Source organism: Phyllostomus hastatus, unplaced genomic scaffold (assembly GCF_019186645.2).
Source record: "Phyllostomus hastatus isolate PE091 unplaced genomic scaffold, TTU_PhHast_1.1 phas_contig_34, whole genome shotgun sequence".
NCBI lineage: Eukaryota > Metazoa > Chordata > Mammalia > Chiroptera > Phyllostomidae > Phyllostomus > Phyllostomus hastatus.
Window position 1 is genome coordinate 46,929,876 of NW_025333857.1, and position 12,071 is coordinate 46,941,946.

Below are 12,071 nucleotides of genomic sequence, written 5' to 3' on the forward strand. Positions count from 1 at the left end.
TCACTGGGCGAAATGTTTGCGAAATACCAAGTTTCGCACAGCAGCCTTCACGTCCTTGTTCCTCAGGCTGTAGATGATAGGGTTGAGCATGGGGGTCACCACCCCATAGAACAGGGAAATAAACTTGTCTGAAAGGTCCTGTTTGTCTGCTCCCAGCGGGTCCTTGGATTTCGGTTTCCCATACATGAACAGGATGGTCCCGTAGAAGACTACCACGACCGTGAGGTGGGCAGAGCAGGTGGAGAAGGCCTTTCTCCTCCCCTCGGCTGAGGGGATCCTCAGGATGGTAGTAATGATGAACACATAGGAGAAAGAGATGAACAGAACTGGGACCCCCAGGAAGATCACATTGGCCACCGTCATACTGATCACATTGATGGAGATGTCAGCACAGGCCAACTTCAGGACAGCCAGGATCTCACAGGTGAAGTGGTTGATGATGTTGTCCCCACAGAAGGGCAGTCGCATTGCTAGGGATGTCTGCACCATGGCAGTGGAGCTTCCAGCTGCCCAGGAGCCGGCAGCCATGGGCACGTAGGCAGACTTGCTCATGATCTCCGGATACCTAAGGGGGTTGCAGATAGCCATGTAACGATCAAACGCCATCATGCCCAGAAGCACACACTCAGTGGCTCCCATGGCAAAGGAGAGGAACATCTGCACGGCACAGCCTGAGAAGGAGATGGTTTTCCTGGGGGTCAGGAAGCAGTCAAGGATGAGGGGGACTGAGGAGGTGGTGTAGCAGATGTCCAGGAAGGAGAGGTTCCGCAGGAAGAAGTACATGGGCGTGTGCAGACGGGAGTCAAGGAGGGTCACCAGGATGAGGACCCCATTGCCCAGCAGGACCACCAGGTACATCAGCAGGATCAGTACAAACAATGTGCTCACCAGTGTTGGGTGAGCGGAGAGGCCCAGGAGAATGAACCCCACCACCGGGGAGGTCTGGTTGGACCTGTCCATTGTGCATCTACTGTCACCTGCAGGAACTCAGAGAGCCAGCTTCGTGGTTCTCTGACGCCCAAAGTGGCCAGAAAGCCAGTGAGGAAACTCACTTTGCCGAGCAGCTGGAGAACCACTCTGGCAACACGGGTGGTTCTCTTTGCTGTTCTAAGTAAAATGCAGAGAATTACATCAAAACCTACTTGAGATATTTGGCTATCCCGTAGAAATGTTTGAAATGTCACCTGATTGGATTCAACATGCCTAATCACAAGATAGGAATTACACATTTACTTTATGTTACGCCACGTGTGGCTGATTCCTTTTAATCAATTTTGTGAGAAGTGTTCTATTTCATTTGTAGTTTTTTCCCTTTGGAACATAAACCTGGTTCAACTAACTGGGTTTCATCCTAAATTCCCAACCATTTCCCTCTCCGGGCACTTTTGCATATGACTTTCCTCCTCTTTCACAGTTCACTCAGACAGCGTACAGGCCCCTGAGCTCTTCACTTGCTCCTGCCTTCACTCACGTCCCAAACTCCTCTGGAGCAGCTGCCAGAAGAACGGGCCTCCGCCCATCCCTCCGTGTGCAGCGATCCTTAAGTCCCCTGTCTTCTCTGGGCCTCGCTTCCCTACTAATACTCACTTTGGAATGTGTTATTTTTAGCAGTATTCCATCCCAGGGCCCAAGCGACCTCATGAACATCTCATTTTCGGACTTTCTGTCATACCACTGAGGTGTCCTTTCCCTTTCCCTTCAAGTCACCCCTCACGCCACATGGTCTCGAGGGACGAAGCCAGCAACGGGGCTGGGACCACAAGCGTGTACACATTCTTTTAAATGTGCTCTCTTACCTTTTCCTGGTAAATAGGTGGATACAGAAGGTTACTTCTCTGAAAGTACACAATCTGGTCTGAAGTGGCAGTCAGAGGAGTTACAGCCTGAAATGGGTGGAAGTAAGTTTTCTTGCCCTTGGATGAAATCCACGTAGGACCGTCTATTGTGTACCTGAAGCCACTTAAAAACTGCCTTGCTATTGGGATTATATGAGTCTCTGAAGTAATTTAAAGTTTAGAAACGAAAGTGACAAAGTTCAGAAACTTTATACACTCGGGATTATGTCCCCAAGATCCAATTTATTCTGAAGTCCCTCCAGAAATTCTCCCCCCTCCCTCACTAAGAATCCATCCTGCTGTGCTACTGGACGCACCAGAGAAGAAGGGTCATTCCCGTGCTGCCAGAACGAACGCCAGCCCCCTATCAGTGACAGCTAGCACCCGGCGCCTGTTAGAGCCTCATAGATGCGAGAGGACGTGACACCCTGGTGCAGGACAGATCCCTGGAGCTCAGGAGTGCCCTTGGCCATTTCCACATTCAGGATCTCAGGGGTTGGAAAGAAGCAGGTGACCGGAAGGTGCCCTCTTGTCTGTGTCCCACCCTATAGATTCTGAACCCCTACCATAGGCCAGGCCTTTCAAGGGCATTGGGAGGGTCATAAATGAGCCTGGTCTGGGCTCCTCCCAGGAGACTTTCACAGCAGCTGTGGACTTGCAGAAGGCCCATTGATCGCAGAAGTGATGTCCTGTTGTCTGCGTCTTTATCACCTGTGTATGCACGAGTACCCCATAGCTGTGCTTCTGTGAAAGCAGGGCTGGTTCTCTCTGCTGGGATCTGTGTCTTCCACCTCCAAGATCCCAGTGGAGAGCTCTGACCACCCAGGCAGCAGACCAAAGCTCCTTCAACCAGGAACACTGTTTTCTGAGATGCTATAGTTTCTCAGCCTCATTCTAGTTTCCCTCTTCTGTTCAATACCAGTACTGGAGATGATGGGTGGCACATGTTAAGCTCTTGTTCCACAGATGTCCTTAGTGTCCAAAAGGAACTTGCCCAGTGTCGGGAACAAATAAAAGCCTTGGGCGATCCCTCCCACTTCTTTCACAAGTGACACACACCTGCCACGTGCATCAGCTTCTAAAAATCTTACAATCAAGTACATGCCGCACTCACGGTCATGAATCATTATACCTTGCATTGATTTTTTTTCTTCTGTGAAATATAAGGAAAAGTGTAAAAACTATATGTGTAATATTTAAGGAAAATGATAAAATACACACCACGTACCACCACAGGTTAGGAATTTGAATGTTCCAGTGCCTTAGAATCCCCTCTTATTTCTCACTCCAATTACAGTCTCTCTTGTTTTTTCCAGGGGTAATCGCTATGCTGACTTCCACAGAAATCATTTTATTTTAGGCCAGACTTAATGGTACCTACCTTACCCCATGATCCCCATACTCTGATGATTCAAACACTAGCCTCTAGGTGCTGCTGTGAAGAGATTTTGTCAATGTAATAAAAGTCCGAAGTCAGCTGCTTTCAAGAATATACTATCCAAGTGGGCCAGACCCAGTTAGATTAGCCCTTTAAAGCAGAGAGTTTTCTCTGGCTAATAGCAGAGGTAGAAGACAGATAGATTCAAAGCATGGGGAAGTATTTCACCCGCTATTTCTGGATTTAGGGATGGGGGTGGGGACCATGGCAAGGATAATTATTCCGAGAAGCTGAGAGTGACTCCCACCAATAACCAGCAAGGAAACCAGTACCGTAGACCAACAGCCCCCACCCCCCAAACTGAAATCTGCCAACAATCTGAATTTTCTGAGAGCTCACCCAGACTTCTCCCTTACAGAACTGTTAGGTAATAACTGGATGTTGTTTTAAGCTGCTAGTTTTATGGCAGTTTGTTATGCAGCAATAAAAAAGTCAATATATGCTCTCTTGATTTTCTTCATAGTTTCACCACCTACAAATGTATCTTTGTATAATGCATGTTCCCTTTTATAAAACTTAATAACAATTATAAGCCTAGCTTTTGATGTAAAGGAAAAAACTGCCACTATCCGGGGGAAGACTCACCTGAGAATACAAGTTTAGGGTTTTCACCCCTTCAGGGGAAGTCAGGCATGGCTGTTGTGTGGCCAGACACGGGACACCTGGTGGAAACACCCTCAGAGGAAGTGGTTGCTATATGTGTTCTGCTGCTAAGCTCTCACTGTGCTTATTTCCCACTCTAGGGACAGGCCAAAGTGGAATATGTATATGGGGTGAAATGAGTGTCCTCAGCCAATGCAAGCAGCGAGCCATGGAGAGAGAAGAGGGAGTTTTTATCAGTGCATGGTCGAGATAGAGCAAGTACAGGAAAGAATGTGAGAGGGAAAACCAGTGTCCCAGCTCAGAGGCAGTCAAGAGGAAGGAGTTCTCTCTTAGCCTCTTTGTTCTATTCAGGCCTTCAACTGATGGGTGACACCCACCCACATGGAGCAGGAGAATCTGTTTTATTCAGTCCATCAATTCAAGTGTTAATCTCATCCAGAAAGATCCTCACAGATACACCCAGAATATGGTTTGACCCAATATCTGGGCACCCCATGGCCCAGTCAAGTATAAAATTAACCACCCTGGTATGGTATGGAATTCTAGGAACTTACTGGAAATCATCTTCCTTCTGAATTTGAAGCCCTGCTGGTGCAAAGTCAGAAGCCTTTCCAACTCTCCATCCTTTGTAATGAGAGTTGTTTCCTCCCTGGAAGGACACAGTTCCCAGGCTCTCAATGGCGCCGTTGTCCCTCAGTCCAGAGAGCTGTTGTTTTACCCCTGCAGGAAGCAAACCTTTTGTTGGGGTAGACATGGGACAGTTGGCCAATGTTATGGAACGAGGGAGGGGTTTAGGGACTGTGTTTTTAAATATATTTTTCATTGAATCCTTCTTGTTTTAGTAGTGCCCCCTTCTCCCCAGTCCCAAAGGTGACTTCCACTATGTTAGAAATCTGGTTGTTGCCCAGCCCTCCTGTAAGAGGGTACAGCCAGGGGGTCCAAAAGAAGGATTTGTATTGGGGTCCAGAACTCAGGGTGTCCAGGAAATATTAAAAATATGGGATGTCCTCAACCCCACCAGTCTGAACTAGGGGATGGGACACGGAGAGCAGGGCCACTGAGAGTTGTTTTGCATAGCAACAGTTTTGCAGATAACCTCTAGAATGGTCATTTAACATATCTATAACCTTTAACTGGTTTCATAGTATGTTAAATAGCTCTGGCCTTGCTCTGAGCCAGGGAGATGGGAGTGACTTCCACCCATAATGTAACTGGGAAGCAACTCCCCCTCATTACAGAGCCTGCGTCAGAGCTTGGAGATGATTGGCTCCATGCTTGCCCGGACTTACTAGGGCAGCTCAGAAAAGCTGGAAAAACATGGGAATGCTGGCAAGTGTAGTCGATTGTGGGAGGAGTTGGAAATGGGGCTGCAGAGGAAGACTAGCACTGGGATTTAAACCCAGGCTTGGCAGCCATGACAAGAATCACCACATGGCTCTGATAGAGAACCATGTGGCTTTGGGGCTCCCTTTGCCATGCAGCTTAGGAAGCCAGAAAGCAAGATGTAGCAGTGATGCACAGCTCTTTCTTAGCAGTTTGGAAGAATGCAGGAGAGATGCTGCAGGAAGGCAAGGGGTGAAAGGACTCTTGCTGGTGAGCCATGAGAAGGTGCCACATGATTTTGGATTGAGAACTAGAAACCCCGGCCACACAACTGATGGTGCTGGGAACTGAGGGAGGCCTGCCAGCTGAGCACGGGTTACTGGGAAGAACCAGGGGCTGCCTGAGCCACAGGCTTCCATTTCTTTTCCTGAGATACGGTACCCCGGACTGGGCGACGTGGGGAAGGAAGGACTGTGTGTGTTTGTGGGTGTTTTAAGGGACTTTGGGATTTTAATGGCTCAATTTCATTGAGCCATTACTCTTAGTCTGTATAACTTGAATAAATAATTCCTTTTCACCAATCTTTAACATGGAGAGCCCTGGTGATGGGCAAGGCAAACCTAGTGCAGGAGGACCCCAGGAGAAGGGGGGTCCATTCAGTAACATTGTGCTACCCCTTCTCTGGTGGCCAATCAAGGAAAATCATGGGAGACCACATGTGCAGTAGCTTTAAAGTAATACAACTACTTGTACATGTGCAATAAAAATCCGCCAAAACTAGCCAGGAAGGATCCGCCTGTAAGAATAAAATCCTTTCAGCCCATGAGGTCAATCTCTCTGCTTAGAGTTGGCCTGCTCCCATTTTCTCTGCTACAAACTCTGTGTTCGGTTCAATTCTTTGTCCTGATCACTAAGAACCTGGTTACCTGTGCCCACCTGTGACACTCCTAGTTTCTGGTTTAGGACTTGGTTCTATCAAATCCACTATGGAAAAGACTACTTATCCATACATTTTTCCACCCTTCAAAATGTTATCATTCTGATGTTTCCCTTCTTCCTTTTAACCTTGTGGATTTTGTCATTGCAAAAAATTAAACAAAACAAAAAACACACCCCACTTTATTGTAGTTTTTGTGGGTTTCAGGAAGGAGCAAAATCAGATGTATGTGTTCAGTCCTCCTTTATGCCTCAGTCCCGATTCCATGCAGTTTCTAACATCCTCTTTTGTTTTCTTATTTATGTTAGTTATTGTTTCTTGTCTGTTTCTCTCCTGCTAGGACGTAAGCTTCACAGAGGCAGGGCTTCTTCCTGTGTTGTTCACAGATGAATCCTACGTGTAAAAATAGGGCCTGATGCACAGCAGGCACTTAACGAATAGTTGCTGAATGAATGACTGAATGAATGAATGTTTGATCCACGCCTGTTTTCTTCTTTGCCCCATGTTAGCTCTTCTTTTTCTGTTTTATCTTCTCTTTACCTCATTGATTTTAATTTCTAGTTTTGTACACATTTTAGGACGTGTATAACATTAGTACAGTAAAATATTTATATGCTTTATAAACAAACCGAATTGTAAGGAAGCATGACTTTAAAACCCAGCAGGCCCTTGACCCCAGGTACCCAGGCTACAACACAAATGCTGGGATAATCTGGGATTCATTTCAAAATAATCCAGCAGAGGGCAAAGTAATCCATGAAGGTGTGGATGAACACGATTGGCCATGAGCAGACCATTGTTGGATTTGAGAGATTAATACCTAAGGATTCATTTTATTTGTCCACTTTTCTATAGGTTTTAATTTGCCCATAAAACAAAAGAAATATAACTCCTCCAAGTTGTAGCTCATTCATGTATTGCAGCCTCTACTTCTTATTCACGTGAGTTCAGTTCTCTTTATGCGTCCGATTTGTCATCTCTGCAGACCAGCTTTCTCTCTCTTACAAGGCACATGGCCACATCAGTTCTGGATTTATATGGCTCCTCAGTTCAAGAGTCCTATGCCAACTAACAAGGGTCTCTATATCCAAACCCCAAATTCCTTGGAGAAAAACTATGATGATCCAAATTTTGGTTAAGAGTCTAATCTGTGGCCAGGAGCAGGGGTATGACCATCCTTTCACTGGGTGCTGGGGAGGAGACATTCTGCCTCGGGCAGGGCTTCCCAGCTCATGTGCCCCAGGCTCCCAATATGCCCAGCTCAGAGACCCCCAGGATCACTAAGTAGGACATGTGGTGACCTAAGTCCCCAGGTGAATTGCTTTCAGCCATTTATAGACTCATCTACTTACCCCAGGGTGCCATTCAAATCCCATTATTTTCTACATATTATTACCAAGAAAAAGATTGGGAAATATTGAACTAGGGAGGTGGGCAGTGTGGGAGTGGTAGGCAGATGCCCAGGAAGTGATCTACACAGTATAAAACAGATTATAACCATATAAATAGGGGAGCTGGAATCTAACCAAGGTCTGTTTCCAAAGCTTCTGTTGCTAACACTACACTATACTGCCTTACCCAACCATTCGATGTGATTTTTGCTAAGTATTTCCAGTGTTCATAGATTACATAAAAAGAGAACACGTGTTGCTTGAGCATTGGAGTAATTGGTGTAGGGGCAAGCCGTTTACATCCCTCATCAATCAGACATTGGATACAGGCTGCCCCAAGGAAGGGGTACGACGTTGGGAGATCAGCTTTCTTTTAGCTAAGAGCCCTCTTTAGCCAATTCCTGATGATGGACAGCTGAAGGCCATCTACTGGCAGTACTTTCAGCAGTGGAACACCTCCTTCAGCCCTGTAGGAAGACCTGGGTGGGATAAGGCATAGTTTTCCAAGTCAAAACTGGCGAAATGAACTATGTGGAAAAGGAATTTTGTTCTGCAGGTATGCTTCATTTTTAAGCCAGTTCTTGACGTGTAAAGGCTGGAAATAATGTCATCCTCTCCGTGGTGAGCTAGAACTGCATAGAATGACTCCATGCTTAATAGGGAAGGCAAAGTCACACCACGTGGGACAGATAATGCTGTCTCTGAAATGGTGAATCAGGAATGTGCCCCACGTGCTCACTCTTACTGGCTGAGACTACTTTAGAGCCCACACAGGCAGGGACCAGTGTGCATGTTTCTGCCAACATGACCAGGAGAGCTCTGTGGGGCCAAAGAGAGAGTTGCTAGCTACATCTCAGGCAGGAGGAACCCCAGTCACCTAAGCAAGTCAGGAAGAGAGCTTTTTTTCCCTCTTTTTTCACTAAAATGTTTTGATTCTCAGGAAAAACAAAATGGTTTTCCAATTGCAAGGAAAAAGAAATGTTCAAAGCTCTCTGCTTCACAAATTTTGCCCTTGTTAATTTCACTACTGAGATCCTCACACATTTTATAACAGTGGGGAATTGTAATCTACCCCATCATTCTTTTGAATTGCTTCTGTAAATGCTTACTCTGGCTAAGATGCAGCTTATAGATAAACAGTGTGTTTGCATAAGGCTCCAAAAGATACAGTTTCCGAACTGCAGTCATTCCAGCTCTGGGAGTTTTGCTAACCTTCAACCATAAAACCAGGAGGTCTCACCCCAGACCATCACTTGACCAGTTTTGAGGTCCTTGTCTGAATGGACTGTGCTGCTCTGCATGCAGAGAACTTTCCATCCCCCTCCCCTTGATCTCTTTGTTCTGCTTTCCCCCTCCCTCGGTACAAAAACCTCTGCCTGCACTGAGATGTTAAGATGGTTTTTGAGGCATGAACCTGCCATCTTCTCAGGTTGCTGGCACCTCAAATCAAAACACTTTCCTTCTCACTGGCACCCACCTGTCTCACAAATTTGACTTTCATGATAACAGGCAGCTGAACCTGTGGGATCATTTTTCCCAGTTTCAATTTTGCCTCTGGACCTCTTGTCCAGGTACCTTACTTCACCTTCTGCGGGTCTTCCTATTCTGACTCCTGCTGTGGCACCCTGCTCTGCTCTGTCCCAGTAGGCCCACTCTCTAACTCTCCAGGCTATAGAAACTGACTCTGTGCTTAAACAAAGCTTACTGAGCGCAGAAAAAAAGGAACCTTAAACCTGGATGGAATTAATGAAATCCAGCTATGAATGTTCCCAGGCCTAGATGCCCCACATGTGTGTTACAGAATCCAGCTAACTTGCCTTCAGAGGAAATGCCTGACAGGGAATCTACATGGTTTCAACTTCTCTGAGTCTCAGGGAAAGGGAGAAGGCCAGCTTTATTTTCCTCTCCACATTTGGCCCTGCCTCCAAGAAAAATAAAATTTGAAGATGTGCCATTTCATCCATAATAAAGATAATCTTTTATACTGTTTTGTCATGAAGTTTTGCCCCACACTATCTCCAAAGTAGGATTTTGAATCTTTACGTAACACAAAGGTACACCAAACTGTTTTTTCTCCAAAACAAAGGAGCAACCTGCTTACAAAGGTGAACTAAGACTTGCCCAGAAGATTCCACCTGCGTTCTCTCAAGTCAATTTCCCATCAGGGTTTAGGTTTTATTGTTTACAAAAATAGGCCCAGTTACAGCTACAATTCTCCATTACACGTATAATTTGATTTTCTGGTAATTACTCTTTACATGTATATTCTTTGGGAGATTGGTATGTGAAGCAAGCCAAGAGTCACAGAACAACAGGGACGTCTGTTCTCCAAACATCACTGAGCGAAGTGTTTCTGAAGAACCAGGTTCCTCACAGCAGCTTTCACGTCCTTGTTCCTCAGGCTGTAGATGATGGGGTTGAGCATGGGGGTCACCACCCCATAGAAGAGGGAGATGAGTTTGTCTGAAAGGTCCTGTTTGTCTGCTCCCAGTGGGTCCTTGGATTTCGGTTTCCCATACATGAACAGGATGGTCCCGTAGAAGACGACCACGACCGTGAGGTGGGCAGAGCAGGTGGAGAAGGCCTTTTTCCTCCCCTCGGCCGAGGGGATCCTCAGGATGGTAGTAATGATGAACACATAGGAGAAAGAGATGAACAGAACTGGGGCCCCCAGGAAGATCACATTTGTCACCCCCATGCTGATCACATTGATGGAGATGTCAGCACAGGCCAACTTCAGGACAGCCAGGATCTCACAGGTGAAGTGGTTGATGATGTTGTCCCCACAGAAGGGCAGCCGAATTGTCAAGATTGTGTGCACCACAGAAGCAGCACCACCAATAGCCCAGGAGCCGGCAGCCATGGGCACATAGGCAGACTTGCTCATGACCATGGGGTACCTCAGGGGGTTGCAGATGGCCACGTAGCGATCAAACGCCATCATGCTCAGGAGCACACACTCGGTGGCTCCCATGGCAAAGGAGAGGAACATCTGCATGGCACAGCCTGAGAAGGAGATGGTTTCCCTGGGGGTCACAAAGCCATGCAGGACCAGAGGGACTGAGGAGGTGGTATAGCAGATGTCCAGGAAGGAGAGATTCCCCAGGAAGAAGTACATGGGCGTGTGCAGATGGGAGTCAAGAACGGTCACCAGGATGAGGACCCCATTGCCCAGCAGGATCACCAGGTACATCAGCAGGATGAGCACAAAGAATATTTTCTCCAGCGTTGGGTGGGCAGAGAGGCCCAGGAGAATAAATTGTGTCATAGAGGCTGTCTGGTTCGCACTTTCCATGGTAGGTCTCCTCTTTCAACTGAAGAAAATACTGAGATTTAAACTTAACATTCTTTGCCTCACATAGGCACAGGCCAATGGGTCTTGAGTTCAATCAGGCTGAGTGATTAGAAAACAGTTCTGAAAGCCCATAGTCTCCATTTCTTTCCAAGGAAAAGAAGCAATAGGGTGTCAAATTTACAAAGTTGAAAATGGTGATTCTGATAACTTAATGTTTTTAATCAGAGACAAGACACATAATGCATTCATTTTAGTGATTCTACATCTTACATGGCAATTTCTCAGTAAACTTCTATCGTAGAAAGGACTTTAAGTTTGCTGCATGTTCTTCCACTGTGCAGGTACTAGTGATATGATTAGTTGTGAATACTTAGTTTATTTCTTCTCTCCAGATGATTCTCACAGAAAACACACTCTCATTGTTCCCAATATCTCCTTTCTCATGGTCAGCACCAGCTCCAGGGCTTTCCTTCCTTCCATCCACCCATCCATCCATCCATCCATCTGTCCATCTTTTTGTCTGTGTCTGAACATCCATCCACCAAAACACTTATTAATCACCCAGTATGTAGGTATGACCATTCCTTTGAGGAACAAGGGGGACTCATGGACCAGGCTTAAGTGGACTCACAGTCTGGCAGGGAGGAGAAGCAGCAGAGTTTAGGAGAGGCCAGAGCATCTGAAAGGGCATTTGGGGTATTGGTGGGAATAGGGATCATGGAAGGCCCCTTTGGAGTTACAGAATGCAGCTAGGATTTTAAGGACAAAAGGAGACTGGACATGGAGAGATAGAAGCGTCTAAAGAGGAGAGGTCTCCATGGTAACTCTGCTCTGGAAATGCTGATAGGACCTTAATAGTTTGAATGTGATGTTCCAATAAGATGGACAGGACAAGCTCCAACAACCCACAGTGGATCACAGCTTCTGGAAACCTAGTTCTCTTAGGTAACTAAAGCAGCGCTTTTTTATCTATCATCTTACTGGCTCACCTTCCCTCTGGATTAGTGTCCACATGAGGATTAGTGGACATTAATAGTCCTTGAATCTTTAGGCTCAGCTGCTTAGGTATGCCACCCAGACTAATATCCTGTCAGTAATTATGCTCCCCAAGTAATCTAGTCCCACGCTCACTCCCATTCTAGGTCTTTCTCTGCACCATACTGAAGCATGGCTTTTTGGTTTGGGCTTGATATCTTCTAACAATAAAGAATATACATTACCAAACAGTGTACTCCATTATTTGCAGAGC

At 46.2% G+C, this 12,071-nt stretch overlaps 2 protein-coding genes across 2 annotated transcripts; both read right to left on the reverse strand.

Annotated features, from left to right (window-relative positions):
• On the reverse strand, positions 1-960 carry LOC123819991 (olfactory receptor 13C7-like). The gene has a single exon (XM_045840637.1). The coding sequence runs from the start codon at positions 958-960 to the stop codon at positions 1-3; it is 960 nt and encodes a 319-aa protein (XP_045696593.1).
• An 8,902-nt stretch (positions 961-9,862) lies between these two features.
• Positions 9,863-10,822, reverse strand: LOC123820000 (olfactory receptor 13C7). Its single transcript, XM_045840649.1, has one exon. It carries the CDS (start codon positions 10,820-10,822, stop codon positions 9,863-9,865), a length of 960 nt encoding a protein of 319 aa, XP_045696605.1.
• Between the last annotated feature and the right edge of the window lie 1,249 nt (positions 10,823-12,071).